Below are 23533 nucleotides of genomic sequence, written 5' to 3' on the forward strand. Positions count from 1 at the left end.
CAAGTCTGTATGAAATGCAACACCTTCTCGTGCTGCACGTGTCAGGAGTCCCAGCTCCTGGCCATAATGAAAGCATTCATTTTTTTTTTTTAAAGATTTTATTTATTATTAGAGAGAGAGACAGCCAGCGAGAGAGGGAACACAGGCAGGGGGAGTGGGAGAGGAAGAAGCAGGCTCCCAGTGGAGGAGCCTGACATGGGGCTCGATCCCAGAACTCCAGGATCACGCCCTGAGCCGAAGGCAGACGCTTAACGACTGAGCCACCCAGGTGCCCTGAAAACATTCATTTTTAATATCAGGGGTGGTGTGGGGGGCTATGATCATTTGCTATCATTTTGAATGCGATGGGCTGAATTTCCTTTTTCAGGGCTGAACAGTTAATATCAAACACGGGTCTGTGGGCTCAGTGTTTTTCCAGCTCTCTTCTTAAACATCAGTTGAAGAAAGACATGCTTTTAAAGAGCACAGTTTTTTAAGGTTTATTTTATTTATTTTAGAGAGAGAGAGTACAAGTGGGAGGGACAGAGGGAGAAGGAGAGAGAGTGTCAAGCGACTCCATGCTGGGCGTAGAGCCTGATTCAGGGCTCGATCTCACGATCCCAAGATCACGACCTGAGCCGAAGTGAAGAGTTGGACGCTCAGCTGACTGTTCTACCCAGGCGTTCCCAAAGAGCACATTTTATTCTCTTTTGCTCTTTCTCTTTCTCATCAAAGCATTATTGCCAGGGATAAGCCAAAGATCACTTTGTTTTGGAAAAATAGACAAAGCAAACAAGAAACAACCTTAAAAGGCAATGCATTGTGCATCAGAGGACACCAGTGTAATTTTTCCTTTCCATGTACTTTCTTTTTAAATATATTTGGAATTCTTTTTTTCCTGGCAGACTCTTTGTCCTTTGTATCCAGGGTTATTTGGCAAATAACTTAGTAAAGCATAAGAGCAGTCACGAATGGCCATCATGAACCTCCAGCCTCTGCACGGGATTGTTTCAGCACTGGTGTTGGTCCTGAGCTCCCCAGGCTGGCTTGTCACAGGGGCTCTGAAGCTTCTGCTGGTCGTGTCAGATAGCCTGGAGGCCTGGCTGGCCATGGTCTAGCAGGGGGAGCTACCTGCCCTACTCTGTATTCCTCAGTCTTCCCTTGGCCTAAAATCTGTAAATAAGCGAGGCCAGTGATTCTCAAACTTTGCTCTGTGTCAGAATCACTTCTGATTCACTCAGGGTGCTTCTTACAATACAGGCTTGTGGGCCCAGCTTCCAGAGTTTCTGCTTCTGCTTCTTGGGTAGAACCCGAGAGTGTGCATGTCTAACAAATCCCCTGAGGGATGCCATCCCTGCTGGTCCCGGGACCGCCCTTCGGGAACCACGCAGCTGGGCAGCATCTTCCCCGTGTCACTCCTCCATTCAGGGCTGCTGGGGGATGAGGCTGATGTGGTACAGCTCCCCACGTATCCCCACGTGTCCCTCTTTGTGACATAAAGGGAATCGCCTTCCATGTATTGCGGTTTTATCAAACCTTTGTTGTCCTTAGAAATGGAGTCACCATTGTTTCTGAAAGATGAAACTGCTACCTCTCAATGCACACAGTGTTTTCTACCCTCTTTTTCTTTTTGTATAAATCTTTTCTTCATTGATGGCATTATTCATTCAGTCACCTCATTACTTCTAATAAGAAACCCAAATACAGTCCTTTGTCAGTGTTTTTATCTTTCAGAGTAAATTGAAATGGTTTAATCTTTTGTTCACAGGAAGTCTACTTGATTTCTTAAAAGATGGGGAAGGAAGAGCTCTGAAATTACCAAACCTTGTGGATATGGCAGCACAGGTAGGCCGCGTGGCCCTCTGACTCCCGCCTCTGGTTTAGTGATGTGTAGGTACATCAAGACATGGTGTGACACGTGTCTTGTTCCTCGGTTCCCACAGGTTGCTGCAGGAATGGCTTACATCGAGCGAATGAATTACATCCACAGGGATCTGCGATCAGCAAACATTCTAGTGGGGAATGGACTAATATGCAAGATTGCTGACTTTGGATTGGCTAGATTGATTGAAGACAATGAATACACAGCAAGACAAGGTGGGCATTTAAAGAGGATGGCTCGTGATCACATCCTTGAGAACTGTCACTTACTGCACAGTCCTTCCTCTCTCCTTCCCTTCCCTTCCTCCAGAAAATGTTTGAAATGGCATTCTTCGGCTGAGGTTTTTCTTCTTGATCTGGCAGGAATCTGATAGCTCTGCAGGTGGGAGACTGTAGTGGGTTCAATAGATGGACAAGGTGTTGCTTTCTGGTGAGTGAATGTCCACCGATGTGGTCTTCCTGGTTCATGGTGCCCTTCTCACATCCAGGCCTGGGACGCTTTGCGTTTGGGGAAAGAGGGCTGTGGAAGGCCAAAAAATCAGTCAAATAATAGCTCATCATTCCATTGAAGTCTCAGCAGAACACGGAAACACGCACTTGGAGAATTTAACAAAGGAGTTATTTGTAAAGGTATGGGCAGAGTTAGGGAAACCAACAAACATGAGGTGATATCCCAGAGCTAGTAAGTAATATCCACCCACTGAGGCCAGAAGGGCAGTGGGGAGGGAGCAGCCACCAGAGCTAAGAACGAGAGGCCACGTTTGGCAGAGAAAGACCAGGCAATTCATACCTGAGCTCACTCTTCGGGCCTCCTCCAAATGTCCTGCCCAACCCAGCAGGAAGCCAGAGGTCAGAGGTCAGTGCAGCTGGGTCAAGGGCTGGGAGAAGAACAGAAAAGGGATCTAGAAGAAGGATAGAAAATAACAGTGTCACCCGAGCACCCCACCCCCTCTAAATCATCTCCCTCCATTCTCCCTCCCCCAAAGATTTATAGAAATCAGACTAGATTAAACACATCCCAAATCAGCAGCCACTCTGGTGGGGAGCTTTTTGGCTACTTTTAGAGCACCCGCTGCCAGGGGGGTAGTTCCCAGGGTTATTTTCTATCTTCCTGGATCTGCACACAGTGGTCAGCAGGTAAGCGTGTAGAATTAAGTGTGCTGTTTGCAGTCGAATGTAGGCCTCTCCTGTAGAACGTAAAGCTCGTGTCTGAAGGAGGTGGGTAGGCTTCATGGCCGTTGTTCTTACTCAAGCCTAGGCGTCCTGAGCAGGGCCGAACAGTGACTGGAATGTATTGCAGGGCAGTGCTTTCTACTGGGTTTCAGAATGGCCACCCTGGAATTCCAATCCTTTCTTTCTTTCTAAATCCTTTCATTTCACACCAGTTCTTCCCTCATCGTTCTCAGCAGTCTCAAGTGATAAGGAAAACGGTTAAACAGAGACCCTGGCTGGTGCAGATGCCATCCAAGTGCTCAATCCCATGTTGGTCAGACAGCTCGGCTCTTTGAATTTCCCTAACACGTGGCAGTTCTTGTCCTGGAGCCAAATGCCCGCACTGCGAGCATGCCTCCCCCCACACACCCATACGTGCGCGTGTGCGCACGCACACACATACACACACACGCTACTGTGGGGCCAGATGGCAGGCCGTGTCCCTAATCAAAGGCACACAGGCAGCTGCAATTGGCGCTGATCATCCAGAGAGAAGTGTGGACGTGATTTTGAGTCAAGGCGAGCTGAGAGGGTCTGCAGCGTCACTGGGTCTGAGACCTGGGCCTAAATGAGAGTTCACCCTGCGGCAAACCCATCACGTCCCAACTCACAGACCCAGAAGGACGGGGAGCAGATGAAGGTTTGGAGACATGAATATTTGATTCAGGAAGGGGTGAGATTGGAGTTCGTCTCGGCGGTCAGTCGGGAGAGTGTCCTTTCATGCGTGAGTAGAGTCCTCAGAAGGGGCAGTCCAGGATTTGTCTCTCCCCTTCTCCCAGACTCTGGGCTCTACAGAATTTGTGGTTACAAATTCTGGCCTTGAACCATCCAGAAGGTTGCAGGGCAGAAACCAAAGATGTTGGCAGGGGTGCTGCTGACAGGGCTGGAGGCTTAGTTCATGGAGTGGGGTCCTCTGGCTGTGGCCTTGGGTGCCTGATGCCCGAGGGGAAGGCGTGTGAGAGCCCCTCACCTGTTTCCCTGACAGCAGGCTTCTGCTGTGGAGCGGAGCCACTGTGGCCACCCTCAGCCCTGGCCGTCACGTCCTACCCCCCCCCCCCGCCAGCTGTCCCCATCACCCCTCTGGTGGCTTCCCTACCCCTACCATCACTTTCCCACATGCTGTCCTGATGCCTTTTGAAGGATCAGCTTCAGACCCTTTGTACAGTGTTTCCTTAGCTTAACTTCCAAATAGAGTGTCCCACCCATCCCTCTTAAAATTCTGTTTGCTTCTCTCTTCCCTTTCACAAATATCTTCACATCCGTGCCAAACACTGGAAAGAGATAAGGAGAAGTAAATGGCATGGGGAACTGAACTTGGGAAAAAAACAAAGGCTGTGGGGCTCCAGGATTTGCAAGGAGAATAAAAGAAATGGCCCCCCGCAGTGGAGGGAAAGGAAGGAGCTGGGGTATTTACAGGATACCTACCGAGACCAGGCCTGAGAGGGTACATGCAAAGAGTGGGGAGGGAAGTGATAGGACTCAGAGGGGATAAGTAACTTGTGCAAAGTCATGCAGCTAGTCAAAGGGCAGAGGCAGGATTTGAGTCCAGGTATAGGCAGCACTCTGGCTTCTGCTCTCGTAAGCTGTACTGACTCCCTTTCATCAAGACAGTCATTTAAAAAAAAAAAAAAACTAAAAACTAAGATCAGGCATGAGTCCCTTTTTCCCTTTATTTTATGGGAAAGTTTTTAAGGGGGAGTTTCTAATGTGAGGGAGTTTGAAAGAGCTTTCATTTTCCAGCTCTGGGACAACCCAGCTGTTTATAAAATTCCTCCCGAGGGTCTGGCCTGCCATGGCCTCTTTATGAGGCAGGAAGGGCCTGGTGTGTATCTGTTAGTGCTCTCTGCAGATGGCACGCGTGCTGCATGGAAAGTTTCTGCTGGGGGTTAATCAGCTCCTCCAGACAGCTGGTCCATGTGCCTGATAATATTTACAAGTCGGCTTTTATGACACCCACAGGCCACGGCCAGGATAAATCTTGATTATGGAAGTGTGGGCAGTGTTCAGAAGCGAGTGCCAAACACAGGTATTTGGGGACAATAAGTGACAGTTGTTTTTCAACACGGTTGTGGGTTTCCCATCTAAGGGCACACTGAAATGTCTGTCACCATCCCCCCTGCCCTGGGTAGACGCAGTGACATTTCCCAGGGCACAAGTAGAATTGAAATTTGGACATGTGTTAAACAGCCCTTCCTGTGTTCCTTTCCTCCTACCACCCCCTACCCCGCTGGACTGTAAGCAGAAGCCCGTGTCAGGGAGAAGGTCAAGACCAGGGTCAGAGCCTGTGAGGGTGGTCCTCTGCCAACAGCCTTCGAGAGGTAACTCGAAATTATTTGGTATTGCTCTCTCGTACCTGTATCCCTCAATCACAGCAGATCTTCTTTAATCGTAAACGCATTGCTAAACTCTGTTCAGTTGGGGTCTCTAAGTAATGCCAGCATTAATTATTTGAATGCCTTGTCTGGGAAAGGGACTTTGCTAGGAGCTACGTATCTAAGGAAGCCTGAGACTGAACCAAGGAGGTCTGCAGAGGGACACACAGGAGCGGCACCGAAGCCACATAAAACCATCCCCTGGGGCCTTGGCCAAGTTATTTAACTTTTCCACACCTCAGTTTGCTTATCTGTAAAGTGGAAATATATTTTACCTGCTTCATGCTTTAATTTTTGCCAAGATAACTAAAAACAACACACGTAAAGTGTTTAGCACAGTGCCCAGAACATGGCAGGTGATAAATAAATACTCCTGTTATTATGTCCTGTACAAGACAGTCTTTGGGGAATAAACACATGCATGGACTGTAGACACCATGGAAAGCCTCAAACACTGTGCTGGAAAGGGAGAGAGGAAGCAACGGTGATTCCCATGTAGTCAAATGCAAGCATCATGAGAATGGAATTGCCAGCAACAGAAATGAGGGAGTCCAGAAAGAAGAGCTCATTTGCAGAGAAAGAGGGTGAGTTTGGTCTGCTGAGCTTGAAGTGGTTGTGGTGGTGTCTGTCCCAGTGCAGTGTCCAAGCCCTCACCGGGTGCTCACCTCCCAGCGCCTCCCTCCACTCCCTTCCCCTCTGCTCATGCTGCACCATCGCCTGAGGTCTGCCTTCAGCTACCTCCCTACCCCAGCATCAGCAGAGCCAGCCCCAGCCCTGCCTATGCCACGGACAACCCAAGGCTCTGCTGTCTGTCCATCTGTCCTCACACATCCACACCTCACCTCCTCCCGTAACCACCAGCGTGGGTGGCTGTCACCAGGCCTTGCTTTCTAAGACTCCCAGCCCCTCCAACCATCAGTTCCTTCAAAACTCACACAAACAGACAGGAAGCAGTGGCAGAATTCTTGATCGACTCCATTTGCTTCTTCATAAGCTTCCAGGAAGCTCAGAGCTGACTAGTCTTGATTTAAACCTAACAAGTTCAGATAGACTTGGCTTGTGGATAAGAACGGCTGGCTTTTGTGGACACTTACTTTTTCTTGAGCCGTAACTACATACAATAAAATGGGTAAATCTGAAGTGTACAACTCAGGATGTTTTTACACGTTTGTCTGCCCCTAAAACCACCTGCAGGTGAAGGCACAGCCCCTGCCGCAGCCCCAGAAGCCCACCCGTGCAGCTGTAGCCACCTGAGCAGGCAGCTGCTGTGCCCGCCTCTGTCAGCAGAGTTCCTTCTGCTGGTGGTGGAACTCCATGTCAACCAGTCGTAGAGTCTTCCTCTCCCGTGCCTGCCTTCCTTCCCACCATGATGTCTGTGAGGCTCGTCCACGTGGCTGCATGATCGGTTCTTCCCCTTTTATGACCGAGCCGCACTCCACTCTACAAATACATCCGTTTCTCTCTTCTACTGGTATTTCTGATTTGGGGCCGTTATGAATTCGGCTGCTGTGGTGGTGGACAGATGTCCTGCTATCTCTTGGATAGATCCCAGGAATAGAACTGTTAGGGGCCCCGGGGTGGCACAGTCAGTTAAGCGTCCGACTCTTGGTTTCAGCTCAGGTTGTGACCTCAGGTTCACGAGATTAAGCCCTGTGTGAGGTTCTGTGCTCGGCACAGAATCTGCTTGAGATTCTCTCTACCTTTCCCTCTGCCCCTTCTGCACATGCTCTCTCTCTCCCTCAAATAAATGAGTAAATCTTAAAAAAAAAAAAACCACATTAGTCCTACAAGCCTTGTTAGCATGTGTCGATAACGCCCAGAGGACTTTGTGGGCATATCTTTAAGGGTATAATACAGGGTTGCTGTGTTGTTTGCTGGTGGTGTACTTCCTTCCGGACTGCAGACGGGGCCTGTGAGACTGAGGAGCCTAGGATTCGCAGTCACAAGGCCTGGGTTTGGACTAACTCTGTCACTTACAAATCACTTGACTTTTGTGAGCCTCTGTTTTAGCATCTGTGAAATGGAGAAATGAAAATAATTATCTCACACAGGTAGTGCAGGACTACATGAGCTGTCTATAAAAGCTCTTCGAGGGTTGTGGAATATAAAAACCACTCTTAGACCTGAACTTTTTGTGTTTGATGTCTATTGTCCTTGAAAAGTATCTTTCTTACCTAAAAAAATGTTTAAAAAAAAAAAAAAAGACTGCTAGTCAACAATAAAGAAGAATCAGTCTTTTAAGAGAAAAAAAAATTAGTTGATTATTTTCCAGCTGACTCTATCTGGACAGTCACGGCTCTGTATTATATTCCTGCCCCGAGGGCCCCTCCAGCCTGAGCACAGCCACCAGCCAGAGGCGCCAGCAGATTTCCTTTTGCTCACATTTGCCTTCTCTGCTGAGAACTGCCCCTGCCTCCGTGCCGCCTCTGTTGTTTTCCATCTTGTTGACTCTGAGTACCTGGTGGGCATTCTCAGCAGTGTCACTGATGGTTGTGCGTGCACATGCACGGGCACACACATAAATGCATGGGCACTGTTGTAGCAATTATCCATAGTGTCTGTGGACCCAGTCTTGCTGCTTCTCTAGAGAGGTAATTTGGCCTGAAGATCAGCACAGAGCACATAGTAGGTATTTAATAGATATCTGTTTACAGCAGTGAAAATAGCCAAAGTCACTGTCACTTCTCCACAGTCTTCCCAGGCGTGCTCTCCTGCTCTCTGAGCACCGGGCACAGCTCTTCATCAGGAATCAGACACTGTGGTGACTGCAAGACCCTCCAGAGAGGATGGTTTGCTACACCCACCCTCCCTGCACACAGCAGGGTTGTCTTTGGGGTAATGGGAAGCACAGGAGCTTTGGAGCTAGATGGTCTGGGTTCAGATTCCGGCTCTGCCATTTCCTGCTCATGGCCTTTGCATAAGCTCTAGCCTCAGTGAGCCTCAGCTTTCTCATTCTTGAAATAGGGTTGGTATTGGTCATCTTTCAGGTGGTTTTAAGGATCAGAGAAGAAGCTGTTGGTTTATTCACTCCTTCCCACTGTTCCTGGCAGCACTTAGCTTTACATCTTTCTGGATAGCCAGACCCCGCTTTCCTACACACACACACACACACACACACACACACACCAGATAGGAGGGGCTGGATTGGTTAAGAGCACGATACATGAAATCAAATGATCTTGGTGTGAATCTTAGCTTTGCTGCTAATTACCTGTAAACTTTGGACAAATCCCTTAACCTCTCTGAGCCTTCATTCCCTCCTCTGACAACAGGGATAATAATAGTTATTTACATCACAGAATTGTTGGATGGCTTTCCCGGGAATATCTGTTCAAGCGCTTAGCACAAAGCAAATGCTGAGCTGGTAGTTGTATAGTTATAGTTAGTAGTAGTAATAGTAATATCACTACTATTGATCCAGTGGGTTGATAGTAGCTGTTTGTGTGTGTCTGTCTCATTCTGTCCCTCCCTCCCTCCTACTCTCCCTCCCCGCGAGCTCGTGCACACACTCACGCGCGCGCACACACACACACACGCTTACACACACACACACGCTTACACACACTTGCAGAGCACACACTCCCTTGGTCTTTCCCTAACCGCTCCCAGACGGGTCACCTGCCTATTTAACCCTCTCCTCTCCTGATTTGAATCCTCACAAAGACAGGAACATAGAGTTGCTGTATGTGTTGGTTGTTTTTTTGAAGGTCTACGTTATGACAGGATCGTTGTTAGGGGAGTAAATGTCAAGGCAATTTAATCTTTGGGTCTGTGGAATGTGTGTAGAAACCGGGGCTTTCGTGACTTTGTATAAGACCTGCTGTGAGTTTAGGTTTGTGTATTAAATAGAAGAAGAAAAATGTGTCGTTCAAACGTTCCCAGTATTGCAGATTTAGGTTGAATGGATTATTATCTGGAGGAAAATTCACGTATAAATTAGACTGCGAAGAATTCATAATTGTTGCAGTTTTCATGTTAATTATTTCATGTTAAAAAATTGTTACTGCATAAATTAACACATTCTTTCATGGTGAACATATTTTAGAAAGATTTGTTACTTTAATAACTCTTTGTGTATTAGAAATCCCAGATGCCTGTACTAATTAAATATAATCAGATTTTGGATTCAAAAAGCACAGTAGCCATTTAACACAAACAAGGAGGCAGCTAGGTTGACAAACACAGTCAGGAAGAAGCATATCCCTGTTTCTTTCAAATTTTGAATTTCAACAATTCAGAACTGTGAATTCAATTTCTGTCCTTCCTTTGTATTACAATGACTGGGGATTATCAGACTCAGAACACCAGCTTTCCAGCTCAAGGGCTCCTGCAGAATTATTAATCAGCCTCATCTGAGGCCTCTGTAATCCGGTGGCACATCAAGGCTGATCTCGCCATGCGATGCCCTCCCTCTGCCCCTGTCGGCACATGCGTTTCTTGTTCTCTGTCAACAACAGCATTGCAATTCCCACACAGTGTGCTATGACCTGAACAGCGAATGTCAGGGAAGGGGAGGTAGGCGGGGAACCCTTTTAATCATTGGATTTAATCTAATTCTTCCCATACTAGAGAAGCAAACTATCCTTTGACAAAAAGCAAACCCTTCCCAAAGCAGCCATTGTTTTAAGTCCTGAGCAGGAAACTCGTTTGGACTGACTCTCCTGCCCCGAGGGGCTGTCTGGTGAGAGCCTGGGGAACCTCTGGGAGGGCAGAACGCCCTCAGCCGGGTGGAAGCCAGCCCTCCCGCTGAGCCGGTGGGGTGCCTTCCGGAACCGAGCCTGGTTCTGATCCAGCCTCCCCGATCCCTAGTTTGGTACACTTCCGTCACTGGGCAGAAAAGCGCCTTCATTTGTATTCTGCCACTTGGAGCCCCGGGCTTCCGTGGCATTTCCGAAGGGATGCTTTTGTTTATCTGCTGAGCCATCCTGGAGCCGCGGGGGCCAGGTTGACCGCAGGGATGGTGGGTCATTCTGCCGGGGAAAGGGGGACGAATTGTGCACACTTTTATCCATTTTTCTCACTGAAGGAACATGCGGAAAGCCAAAGATCACAGTGAAAAGAAAGGGACTTTACCTCACCCTTGCCTACCCCAGACTCTCTTTTAAGATTAAAACTACAGGAAGGAGGTGGACTCAGTCCTTCTATAGGCTGACAGCCTGGGGGAAACAGATGGGACCACTGTAAGCCCTGATCACTGACAGCCTGCTCCTCTGAATATCTTTCCTCTTTATCTGCACTGGGCAGTCACGTGTTCTGTTCCATGCAGGGGGGGGGGGTGTCTTTCTCCTTTGTGCTGTCTTGGGCAGAGCAGTTTGGCGGTTGTTTCTGAATGGTCAAGAGCATGTCCTTGGTCGGTGCATCCCATGTTTCTTAGTAATCAGCAAGAAGGAAGCAGATGGTCACCCTCTGTGATTTTAAAGTGTGTAAATAGGAACTGCAGACTGCCATCAAACATCAAAAATGTCACTTGGCTTCCTCATCTTGCTTTGCTGGCAGAAGGAACTCCTTCATTTGCATCATCTGGCTAATCAGGGGCAGGCAGTGCAGATGAAAACCGCCCCACATTTGGAAGCCTCCATTTCTTCCAGCTGAAGGAAGGCACACAGCAGCATCATGCTGGTCTCCCCAGTGGCACAGGCCCTGTGTGGGGGTGGTTTGAAAAAGACACCCCGAAGTGGTTATTGTCTTCTGCATATCCTCTCTTCCTTTGATTTCTTGCTAACTCCCGCCAAAGCCTCAATATGACCACCAGCTGTTCCCAAGCAATTCCCCAGCCCCAGTGCTTGTCCTTGCTGCCTAGCATACTTTGTGGCATGATGTCAGACTGAACCAGACCCAATGCCCCTTCTGGGGGTGGCTGGATTCCTGGAATAATTTCTGTGTTGAGCTGCATCCCAGACACCCATTCATTACTTAGGTCTGAGTTCTCAGGACCCTGACAGCAGCATACACGTGGTTAGATAGCCCAACACACAGATTCTGATTTTGCTTCTCTTTGGCTCTTGGAAAGCTGGAAGGATCATTGGTTCTAGAATACCTGGCAAAACTCCTCCTTTACTCATTTCCACCCAAGAGAACCACTTAAACAAGCCTCCCCCAACACAGTGTATACTTCAAGCAAAGTCCTCTTGGAGGTTCTTAGATTTCCCATGATTTTAGGAGATGCTAATGAATTTCGTACTTTTGTGCTGCCGGTGAGAGTTCTCCTAGGTTGCCAGTGGTCACCATTGGGAGGAGGGTGGTAGGGAGACAAGAGGCCAGAGCAGCCTTCTCTCGCCTGCTGGCTCCCCCACAGATAGCAGAAGAAATGTCACAGCTTGCTCTCTGTTCTCCTCCACATGCGCCTGCGCTGCCCTTCCTAGTTCACCTTCTACCTGCCCTTCCTCAACTACGGGAGGCCAGGCCTAGTGCCCTGGCCTCAGCCTTACCTCCCGTTCTCCCTGGTGGCTGGGTTTGCTCCCCTCTGTCCTCTGCTTGTCCTATTTAGGTTTTCAATACTCACCAATGGACCTTGCCCCCCTTCTCTGTCTGGTCCTCTGTTCTGGGCCTCCCTTGGGACTTCTCTCACCCCTCTCAGCTTAGATATCCCTTCCATGGAGTCAGCCACGCCTGACTTCGGGTCCACGCCCAACTAATCGGTCTTTGTATCCAGGCCCTGCCTCTGGCCCTTGGTTCTTGTCTTCCTTGGCCGAACTTGTTCTTCCTCCACCCACATCCCTGGTGGGACAGCACTCCTCCCTCTTCTCCTCATTACCTCCTTCCTTCTTTCTCAGATTCCCTGCTTACCGTGAAGCATTTCAGATGGAACATCACATGAATGCATTGTACCATGCACCTCTCCTTTACTTTTACTTGTAAAACATGGTGCTAAAATCTTACGAACTTAAAGGAGAAATTTCAGCAGAATGTGTCACCAGGAATAACTCGAAAACACACAGTTGTGTTGCTCCAGACATGTTTGGGAAATTTGAAAGTCATTCCTTTGGCCTAGTGTGAAATATCTGAGTTTTGCTTTGCCTGGTTTTATTGGGTTTGAACTCATTGTTTTGTTTGAATAACCACAGAGTTCCAGGTCAGGCCAGCCCTGATTTCGCCTCTTTTACAGGATATCCTGTCCTAGTCCTGCCTCGTCACCCCTCCCAGCCAGTGTAATCAGCTTCCTGTTGTGGGCATGGTTTGTGATTTCTTTTCCTTTATTCTGCAGGGTGACTTTAAAGTTGAAGTACTGCACATTATTTAATTTTGGATGTAATAATTTACAGAGTTTGTGGCTTCCTAATTAAAAGGGACCCTGGATGGATCTTTGGTTCAGAAAAAGTGTCTGTTGTTGAAGCTAATGCCTTCCCTCCTTGAAAATGCTATTAGGGCACCACTGTAGTCTCTGTAGGAAGGATTTGGCTGTCCTTCTCCACCTTGGCCCAGTTTTTTAGCCAGAGGGGATGTTTTCTGAGACAGGGCTGTGGAATTGGCCTGGTCGCTGGGGGCCGGGGGGGGGGGGGGGCGGGGGGGGGGGTGACAGCCCAGCTCTCCACCAAGAGCCAATAATGTGAGCTGGCCACCCACCCCTGCAGGCCTGTCCTGGCCCCCAAGCTGAGCCCCTCCCAGGGAGAACCACGGGTCACACTGCGGCATTTCAATGTGGCCACCTCTATCCAGAGCCCCCATTCCCTGTGCACTTCCTCTTTCCCTCTCTCCGAAGCCGTCTTTTTCCTGAAGCCAGTGCCACAATCTATTTAGCTGTCTGTTGGGTTTGCCTGTGAGCCCTGGCTCCCCAGCTGCCTGGAAAGGCATATGGCAGGAGGTAACCCATGCTTGGTTTTCTCAGGAGGCCCTCCCCCTGTGCCGGGGACTGATTGGACCCTCAGTAAGTTCTCAGTAATCGATGGATGAGCGCACTGGATTTTCTTCATCCTCTTTTCCTCTCTTAAAGTTTGGAAAGCTTTGGCTAACCTGGTGCAACTAAATGCCTTTGCGTTACTGTCCAAATAAGATAATCATTGGCATGTATTCAGCTGTCACAAGGTGCCAGTTGCTGTGCTGAACCTCTTACATTATTTATAATTCTCACCACAACCTCATGAGGTTATCATCGTCCCAGTTTACAGACATGGAGACTGAGACTGGGGAAGGTTTTAAGTGGTCACCCGGCACATTGAATGTTCAAGCCCAGACCTGCTGACTCTGAAGCTCCTTTTGTAAATGGCCATCCTGGGCCTTCTACAAATGACCGCTCAGTCACAGCACAACCCACAGAGTGGGCCCCTTTGCGCTCACTTCAGAGCATTTTCCTCCCATTCCTGGCCAACTAACATAACTTAGTGAAGGAGGTAGACTTGGAAGTGGAAGTCTCTGCCATTTTCATTTGAATATCTCCAGTGCCACTGCCATCATCTTAATGCATGAGGATGAAATATAGTAAGCAACCAAATCCAGTAAGAACTGCTTCCGTTCGAGGCAGAGAAAACAGCTTGCCTGGCCACTAGGGATATAGGACCGTCATTAACTGGAATGGATCCTGGGGGCTGGAATGAGCCATCCTGACTTAATGAATTTAACTGGTCTTCCTGTTTTCACTTAAAAACCAAGAGCATTCTGTCAAATCATCCCAAAGTACGATAAGGATTATTTTATTCCTATAACACTAAGAGTGAAAACAATTATTAGTTCGTTACACTGCTGTGTGCTCACTCTTTTCTTTTTTTGGTTTGATTAAATCTGTATAAAGGAAGAGAATTTCTTTGGCCATCACAGTGTTGGACAAATTGCTAGGATAAATTGTCTTTAGCCAGTTGAAGATTTGTTGAGTAGTTACTCTTTAACCAGCCTTGGGCAAGGTACTGTCAAGGAATAGAAGTATACAACATGGTCTCCAACCTCAAAGGATTGACATTCTACTTAAGAAGATAAAAAGAACACCTGCAGAACTAGCAGAAAGACATGTTGGGCACATGGGCACAGCAGCGTGGGCTATAGCACTGAAGCACTTGGGCTCTGGAGCCAGACTCCCTTGGTTCAAATCCCAGTTCCACCATTGCCACATGTCCTTTGGCCTATCATTTTACCTGTCTGTGTTCAGTGTTCTCATCTGGAGAACAGGACTGTTCCTGGCATCTACGTCCTGCATATAAAGTACTTAGCATGATGCCTGACACTTAGCAAGCACTCAGTATATGTGTAATTATTGTTGAGACTACTCCTGTCACACATTAAACACTTATTTGTAAGATTGGCTCCAAGTGCATCAGAGAGATCAATGAAGGCTGAAGTAATCACAGATGACTTCATGAAGAAGGTGGGACTTGAGATGAGTAGGCTTCAGCTATAGAGATGGAAGAGAAGAAGACATTTAGAACAAGCTAAGAAGCAGCAGGTATGATTACACCAGGGGCAGGGTACAGGTTCTGGGACAGCAAACCAGAGGAGAAGATGTGTTTGAGGTGGCAAGAGCTGAAGTTGAATAGAGACTTGGGGGTGATGCAGTGGGGGGCCCCCTATGTGGTTGGTGAAGGGAGCGTTATGAAGCTGAGGTTTAAGTGACTTGTTGGAAGGACAATGAGCCGAAGGCAGGGCACAATCCATGAACCATGACAGGAGGACTGATCAGAGGGACAAGGATCCAAGACAAGTTTTAGCAAAGAGCTTAAACAAGAAAGGGCAAAGACATGTCAAAGAGGAAAACAGGAAGCCTTGGTGATACGGGGCGCCTGGCCACCTCGGTCAGTAGACTCTTGATCTTGGGTTTGTGAGCTTAAGCCCCGCTTTGGGCATAGAGATTACTGAAAAAAAAAAAAAAAGGAAAGAAAGAAAAGGGAAAAAAACCTTGGTGATGGATTAGCTCAGAGGTTTGAGGAGAGGGAGAAGTTCCAGCTGGCTATTAGGTTTTTCCCTGCTTTGACAAGCCTGGCAGAATGATGATCTGACCCCCAGAAAAGGGATACTTAAAAAAGTACGCCATTTGGATCCTAAAATATTAAAGTAAGAATAAGCTTTTTAAGTCAGGTCAGTCATTTATTAAAATTTTCTACCTAGTACAAGAATCTCCTTTATAATGTCTTATTCATAGTAAGATGATTTAGTAAAATAATGAATTTAGATTCATAGTTGCCACATTTGAGATAAAGGTGGGACACCCTAGAGGCTTTATCCCTTCGATGTTTGCAAATCAAGAGCTGGGACTTCTGATGAAAAACAGAGTCTGTGTAGTGTTTCCAGCCCTGTTCCCACAGAGATAATGGTCAGGGGTAGTCATGAGAGAGGGTGAGTCCCCAACACCTCGGCCTCTCAGACGCTTGCAATTAGCAAGTGGTGAATGGAGAAGAGCCTAAAGCAGAGACACAAGAAAGGCTTGGAAAGGAAGGAAGGACATCAGGGAAGAATAAATTCAGAGAAGATAATTAATTCATTTCTCATGGAAATGTGTGAGCTTTGCACAGTGTTGGAGTATGCCAAGTTTTACTCCTTTGTTGCTGAGATTATTAGTATTATCCAAACATGAAAAGTGTGCTAAAATAGCACAAATGCGACTAGAGCCACTAGTTAAATAAACATGACGTCAGCAGTGACAACAGAAGCATAATCTACCCCATGCTGATTGCTAAGAGACACCCGTGGGCCTTGACATGTCATCATGCTCCTCCAGGGTGTTGAAAAGTCAAAATGCTCTACACGTTCTTTCTCATCATAAATCGTTCTCAAGGTAGTGATATATTATCTTCCACATTTGAAAGACAAGGAGAAAGAAGGAGGTGGGATGTCATCCTCTTCTGCTCACAAGCCCCGGTGGCTTCCCATCACACTTGGGATAGCATCCAAAGACTTTCGTGGGGCTTGCAGAGCCCCATAAAATCTGTCCTTGTAGCCCACCTTATTCTTCTTTATAGCGTCTGTCACTGTCTGACATCTATCATGGCACTCATTTATTTCCTCTCCTTCCCAGACTGAGCTGCAAGCTCCATGAGAGCCAGAGGTTGAGGTCGCTGTCGCATCCCTAGCGCTAGGTATGGTGCCAGGCACATGGGGGAAACTCAGAAGTATTCATGGTAGGAAACGAGAGAACAAAACCAGCCAGCAGTCGTGAAGGTTTGATGTTGTTTTGTGGTCAAACTTTGGTAGCTGAATATATCCACCACCCTCTCTTTTCTCCTACCTGTAGCCTGAATGACTCTTCACCTTATTTTACCTGAGAAAGACCAGGGCCTGGGGGTGTGAGTGATTGGCATCCAGTTACGGGCTTCATCTCATTCTATTCAGAAAAGGATTTTCACCTTTGTTCTGCCGTGAACACTCTTAAGGCCTCTGGCCACCTAGACTTTCTACCGTTATAACTACCCCCCCCCCCCAGCTGCAACACCAGTGACTTAAGCCCCCCACTCCTCACGGAGCAGTCTGGAGCTCCTTCCACCTCAGACACATTCACTCCACACTTCATTTGGCAGTAAAAACACAGGGTTTTCCAGGTGTTTCTAAGTGTCATTAGTGTGTGACAGATGCTTTTCTGCAGTCGGCAGTTGTGAGACCCTTATAAGGGCATCCAGATGGTGGCGGACAGTGACACTGGTCACTGAGGACAAGGAGAGGACCTGCTGGAGAGCCAGGAACTAATAATAAGCCTCATGAGGAGCTGTGATGGTTCAGCCTGGAAAGGAAGGCTGAAAAGGCTGAAAAGGTTAACAGCTGTCCAGTACCTCCGTCGTTCAACACAGCTTTATCTGTCTATCTTCTATCTATCTTCTGTCTATCTTTAGATAGATAAAGATCTGTCTTTATCTATCTATCTTCTGTGCACCAGTCACTGGTCTCTGTACTGGAGATAAGGTGGCCATCCAGAAAGACACGCTCCTGCCCTCAAGGACAGTCTCTATCTATTGAGAGAGGCATGCTCCAAACAACAGATGTATTCATCTGCCCTTAAATGGTAGTAGCCACAAAGAGCAAGGGGCTCTGATGGCACAGTGCTAGGAGCCAACCCCAGCCTTAGTGTTCAAGCGAAGGCTCCCTGTGCAAATAATTGAGGCTGAGAAGAAAGGAGCAGGAGCTAGCCAAGGGTTAGGGACTTCCACAAGGAGAACAGCCTGCCCCATGGCGCTGTGGCAGGTAGGAACCATCAGAGAAGGGCAATGGAGAAGTTGGGGTGGGGGAGGGGTTGGGAGAGGGATAACAAGAAGTGGCTGGAGCAGTAGGGAGGAGGGACCGGACTGTGCATGTGGGCCCAGCTGGAAGGCCCTTGCAGGAGTGCAGGCAGGTGACGGGGTGTGAGTAAGGACTAGCGTGAGGGTAGTTAGGCTGCCCGGACACATTCACAGTGAAGCAGCCTCAACCTAGAGTGATAAAGCAGCAAGGGCCGAAGAGGACATGGGGAAGACGCACTGAGCTCCCTCCCCGGGCAGGCTCAGCACTGCCTTGTGAGGGCACGGTGATGGGCACTTAGACACAGCATCTGGATAAGGAGCATTCTCGGCATTCTGGTCTCCCCCGCTGGGCAGTTCACAAGGCAACAAACGGTGAAAAAAAAAAGCAGAATTCTGGGAAAGGTAAACTTTGAATGTTGTATTTGAGAGGCCTTTTGAGGCCTCTCAGTGGAGACGCTGAGGAGAGAATCCGTAACACGGATCAGGAATTCAGGACGGAGGGCCCATCGGGTGATCCAAACGCAGGGGACGCGGGATCAGGACAGCAGTTGAAGCCGAGAGAGAGTACAGTGCCCCCTCGTTACACAGAGCTCATGACCACTCAGTTCACATCTCAACAGAATCTAGAGAAACAGGATGGGGATGTCGGTGACAAATGATTATTTAAAACACCAGCATGTTTACTCACCACAGAAAATGGCTTGGCCTCAGGCTCATTGGTCCTCACTAGGGTTACAGGAAGGTAAATGACGCCAGTCCAGATGGTGGTTCCAGGACCTGAGCCTGTGACAGCACCAGGTCAGGCTTTCAGCAAGGGCTTTACCCTGGGAGGTACAAAATCTGCAAATGCTGCCTGGAAAACAGTGGAAAAGACATTTCAAGTCCATGCATTAAATACATATACATATATATATATCATGTACGGCCTTTGTCTGTTGGCCTCAAAGACTCCTAAACTGTTAAAGTAATTCAGTCAGAAATAAAGGAATTATCATCATTCTAGTGTTTATTTTTTGGTTTATCTAAACATTGAACAAGTTCACTGAGTTACTGTGTCCTCCAAAGCCCATGACACCAGTGACAGATTATCCTACCTGCAGTTTGCTGTGTTTTCTCTGATAAAATGCAAAGAAGAGGAAATTGCATTGGCATCTGAATCTTGCTCCCAAACAGGAGAACTTCAAGAAGAGCGAATCAGCTGGTTACACAGTAGGGCCAAGTTCATTGTAGTATAGGCCCTCTGGGCACTGTCTCCTTTTTTCTGCAAATCCATACTGCTTAGGAGACAACTTTGATCCTGACTTACTGCCTGTCATGGTATCTTCAAAAAAATATGACAGGGCAGAACTTTATTTTCAAGGGAAAGGCAATGTTTACACCCAGGAGATCCTTCCTTCCAGGTTTCTGAGCTTTCTTGACTTCACTGGAGGCCAGAGCCCATCGCAGCCCTCCCCCGCCCCCCGCCCCCGCCACAGGGCCACCTGTGGGGGTTGTGTAGGTGGTGTTCCATACAGCCCTAGCGATGCCGTTCTCATAGACTGAGGTTTGCAATGCACAACCTGCCTGGCCCTGGACAGAGACACCTCCCTCCCCCCCCCCCCCCGCCCAACCCCCACAAACCATTTGGAGCTGCATCTGTACCCCCAGGAGGTGGGAAACCAAGGTGAGGGGAAGTAGAGGTAATGAGATGAGTTAAAGAGCAGACAGCCATCAGTTCTTTTGTTGAAACCGTAGTCAATGATTAACAGATTATCACTGCTTTAATTTATTAACCTTTTTTCTGCCTTGAAAAGGAAAATATGAGTTATCTTTAGAGAAACTTCTTTTATCAACAGTGGCTGCTATTTTAAGACTGAAAAGAAGTCAGGGATATCGGACAAAGACATTATTTCTTTTTCTTCCAAAATGCATTAGGTGTAAATATATTGCTTATCTTAGAAAACTAATGCAAAATAGGGGTGCCTGGGTGGCGCACTCGTTAAGCGTCTGCCTTCGGGGGCGCCTGGGTGGCACAGCGGTTAAGCGTCTGCCTTCGGCTCAGGGCGTGATCCCAGCGTTCTGGGGTAGAGCCCCACATCAGGCTCCTCTGCTGGGAGCCTGTTTCTTCCTCTCCCACTCCCCCTGCTTGTGTTCCCTCTCTGGCTGGGTGTCTCTCTCTGTCAAATAAATAAATAAAATCTTTAAAAAAAAAGAAAACTAATGCAAAATAAATTTATTTACGAAAGCTCCTGCTAATAAGTCTCAAAGCACATATCCACAAATGGTTTCCTATCAGAGATCCATTACAGCCTTTGTTTAAATTTATTTATTGAAGGCTTGCATATTATAATTCTTGTTGTAGATGATGTAATGAAAAAACAATGAAGCCAACTAGCACAACGGGCCGATATATTGACATTTGTTTGGGTTTTTGTTAACCTCAAATTATGAAGTCTTCTCTCAGAAAATCCAAGGTGACTTCATCCAAATTTTGAACAGTTTACTTTCAGCAATACACACACACACCTTCACAAATGTTGAATGATTCCAAGAAGGGAAGAAAGGCTCCTTTTGCTTGTCATTTTATTTACAGGATTTGTGTCTGCACAGGGGAGAAAAGAAAGTTCTTTTTGCTTTCGAGATGGACATAGATTTCCAAGCCATTTGGCTCAAGAGATAGTTTAAATAGGAATGAATTTAATATACCTTTAATTCTCTGAAATAAGAGAACTCCACCTGAGGTCTGGTCCAGGGCAAAGTCTGTTCTCAACACTGGAGATAATCTATCACATTAATCCCAGCGGCTCAGAGTCCAAAAGCTGCGTGAACAGAACGCTCGAGGGTAGGTTCTCACACAGCATAACGCTTTGAAAGAAACTTTAAAAAACAAAACGACTGTTCGGAGAATACCAGGCCTTGTGTGGAATCATGCAGCACTTAAGAAAAGATAGAAATAATTATGCTTGAGAAACACAGCTAATTAAAAATAACTCAGTGCATAAAAGGAAAAGAAAACTATAGAATAACTTCTCTGCTCCAGTGTAAATGTGAGATGCCACATAATGAAATAGTAGGATTTTTTAAATTTCATTTCACACTGGCATAAAAGAGATGGAGAGGAAAATTATATTGCCAGAAAATGCCAGGGTAGATTTGCTAAAGACGTTATCATGTACTGTGTTTAAAACAAAAATCTAATTGCTGTAATTTATCATACCTCTCGTTATTAAAACCATGCTAATTTAAAGATTTTAATTATTTGCCACTTTTGCATTTTGTGACTTTTCATAGAAGATACTATGAAAATTTCTGTCAGCCTTTGTGTGATTTTTTTTTAGGAGGTCCTAAGTAAAATTAACATGCTTTAAACATATCATTGTGTTCACATCAGTAATAAAAATTCCTTGTATTTTTCTTTTAGTTTGTTCAGTGAAATTTCTGAAACTGCTTTGTTAATTGCTGAGCTTAATATATGAGAGCACAGGCTGCTGAATCAATTTTAATTCCCTGTACACACATCTAGCCTTATAAAGAGCAGGGTAGATGCCACCCTTCCTTTTGGATTGGAGAGAGGATTCTTTTAATGATCTGAGAAATTTGAAAGAAAAGATTCTACTGACTTGGGCATGAATTTGTTGCTTGGTCTTGAGAAATCAGACTCATAAGATAGTCATTGAGGCAAGACTGCTCTTTAAAAACAAACAGTGAATAGTACGCTCTCTGGCTAGCAGGAGGAAGGTAGGGAGGTAAGCAAGGGATCATAGAGTACAGAAGAAGAAACTGTCCCAGGAGTTAAGATGGCCACTATCAGTGTTGGGGGGAAAGGTGGAGGGAAGCAGCCAGAGGCAAAATCATTTCTCTGCTGTGGGTTTTGGAGGCCTTGGGAAATAGAGCCCATTTCCATAAAATACATGGGCTGCAGCAAATTGTCTTCACCTTGGGAGAAGCATGGTGGTTGGATATGGTTTCTGTGTGCCTCCTAAGAGCACACTACGGAATTTGTGACAATTGCATTATGATTTAACACTATATGTATTAATAAAAATATGACATCATTTCAAAGCAAAGGAAAAAAATACATAAAATTAGTTTCCTAAATCACAAGTCAGCCCCACATCCAGACCAAACCTATGACATTCAGTGTGGTTATTGATTCAAGTTCTAGAAGCCACAGCTTTAAGGGGCTTTGAGCGCCAACTATTTGATGGGAAAAATAAAATTAGACTAGCTTGCTTCAGGCCACAGAACCAGGACTAGACCCCACAGCTGCTCAGTTGTAGTGCATTCTTATTCACCACGTTCCCATCCTCCTCTACGAACTTGCTCCTATGAAAGTGGCTTCCAGGCACTTCTCCCCCAGCCCCACACCCAGAGCCGTGCTCTCTGCCTGCCGACTCACCACATGTTCTTTCTGCAGGTGCAAAGTTCCCCATTAAATGGACGGCCCCCGAAGCAGCCCTGTACGGGAGGTTCACGATCAAGTCTGATGTGTGGTCTTTTGGAATCTTACTCACAGAGCTGGTCACCAAAGGAAGAGTGCCATACCCAGGTAAGAGCGGGACCTAGCAGAGATGGGCCTCTGATAGGATGCTCTCTTAACACTTTGCCTTCTGAGCCCGAGCCTCAACTTTCTGCCAAGCGTGAGTTTGAGGAACACGGACAGGTATTTAGCCTGGGAAAACCAGAGCTGGGAGCCACCGTGCACCTCACGTAGACAAGCAGCTGCCGTGCATTCTGTGCCGGGATTCATGTAAATAGCAGCTGGCGTGAGCGCTTCAGTCCACCCCGGTTCGTGGAGCCTGTGCTTCCTCAGTAGGAACACGGCCGTGGCTCCAGGAGGAGCAATGGTACTGGCACAGCCTCACCCAAATAGAGTTTGCAGACACTTCCAGGAAAGGGGAGAAAAGCCCCCACTGCTTTTTGATTACACTGTAGCATTGACCCATGGAGTGAAACTGGCAGGAAAATGCCGGGACCTGCTCTCTCTGCAGGCCCCAGCTCCAGATGGCCAGAGAGAGCAGAGGCACACGCAAAATGCAGTCTCGAGGCCACGCACCCACCGCCCATCCGAACAATCAAAATATGCCCTGCGAAAGCAAGTGTAAAGTAAAGAAATCGGAGCTTCTTAGGCCCTGGAAATTTTCTGGGCTATCGGATTCATGCTTTTCAAAGAAACCACAGATTTAGGTTATCCACGCTTAAATTCATTAATTTCAACAGATGCTGGTGTAAAGGACACTCGTGCCATTTCACCTCCACGCTTTAGTGGTTATATTATAGCACATGGACGATCTGCTTTCTGAAATGTTAAGGACATATTTTTCAGTTACTGCTGAGTGAAGAAAGAACGTAGCTCCCCCTCATTCCCTGCCTAAGAAAGGAGCTTTAAAAAAAAAAAAAAAAGCCGTGATAGAAACGATAGTGGAGATTAATGAGGAATCGAGATCTCTTGCAAATCCTGGGTTTGTAATTCTATCTTTGCAGTCAGAGGAGACAGCGAGGGCAGATTAATTTGTAATCCCTTTGTTCGTTTTTTATGATTATTTCTGGTCATCTTCGGAGAATGCAGAGTAGAGAGGATCTCTTTTCAGGTTGGCGTGGCCTTGAGACTCCTAGGAGAGCCAGGTTGGCACAGAGACAAAATGAACAAAATTCCCTGTCTCTGAAGCGCCAGCACTGGGTGTTTGGAGACGCGGGTGGAAGTCAGTTTTATTGATGCAGTGGCGGCGGCTGCTGCCAGCATGCACGAGTGGGCAGACGCTCCGAGAGTAGCCAACCAGCATGGGAGAAGGGGCTGCCCAAGAGGGGCCTGGAGTGCAGCGTGGGCATTTTTCAGTTGCTTCTTGGGGGGGGGGGGCGGGGGATGTGCAGGTCTTGGGATTTTGAAGATATGAAGGCACCTTTTTTTCTTTTTTCTTTTTTTCTTTTTTTGCCTGAATTTTGAGTGTCTCCCTGAATCCCCCAGGTTTACAGTCAGCCAGT

General features: G+C 47.1%; 1 protein-coding gene and 1 long non-coding RNA gene across 7 annotated transcripts in view; one reads left to right on the top strand and one right to left on the bottom strand.

The window, feature by feature from the left end:
- The window catches only part of FYN (FYN proto-oncogene, Src family tyrosine kinase), a 206164-nt gene that overhangs the window by 170940 nt on the left and 11691 nt on the right, over positions 1-23533 (top strand). For all 5 annotated transcript variants that reach the window (XM_044388806.3, XM_026511620.4, XM_026511623.4 and 2 more), the window contains 3 exons: positions 1748-1824; positions 1923-2076; positions 21969-22100. In XM_044388806.3, the coding sequence (XP_044244741.1) occupies positions 1748-1824; positions 1923-2076; positions 21969-22100 (363 nt within the window). The remainder of the gene's footprint in view (positions 1-1747; positions 1825-1922; positions 2077-21968; positions 22101-23533) is intronic.
- Positions 469-22229, bottom strand: LOC113264723 (uncharacterized). 2 transcript variants are annotated; one of them, XR_008958984.1, is made up of 6 exons: positions 21951-22229; positions 20078-20370; positions 18667-18893; positions 18261-18425; positions 2651-2762; positions 469-2380 (listed from the first exon to the last, which is right to left on the bottom strand). It is a non-coding gene; the product is annotated as an uncharacterized LOC113264723 (long non-coding RNA). The 2 variants fall into 2 exon arrangements; XR_006410989.3 differs by lacking the exon at positions 18667-18893 and having other exon boundaries at positions 20078-20153; positions 20258-20370; positions 21951-22059.

Source organism: Ursus arctos, unplaced genomic scaffold (genome assembly GCF_023065955.2).
Source record: "Ursus arctos isolate Adak ecotype North America unplaced genomic scaffold, UrsArc2.0 scaffold_13, whole genome shotgun sequence".
Taxonomy (NCBI): Eukaryota; Metazoa; Chordata; class Mammalia; order Carnivora; family Ursidae; genus Ursus; species Ursus arctos.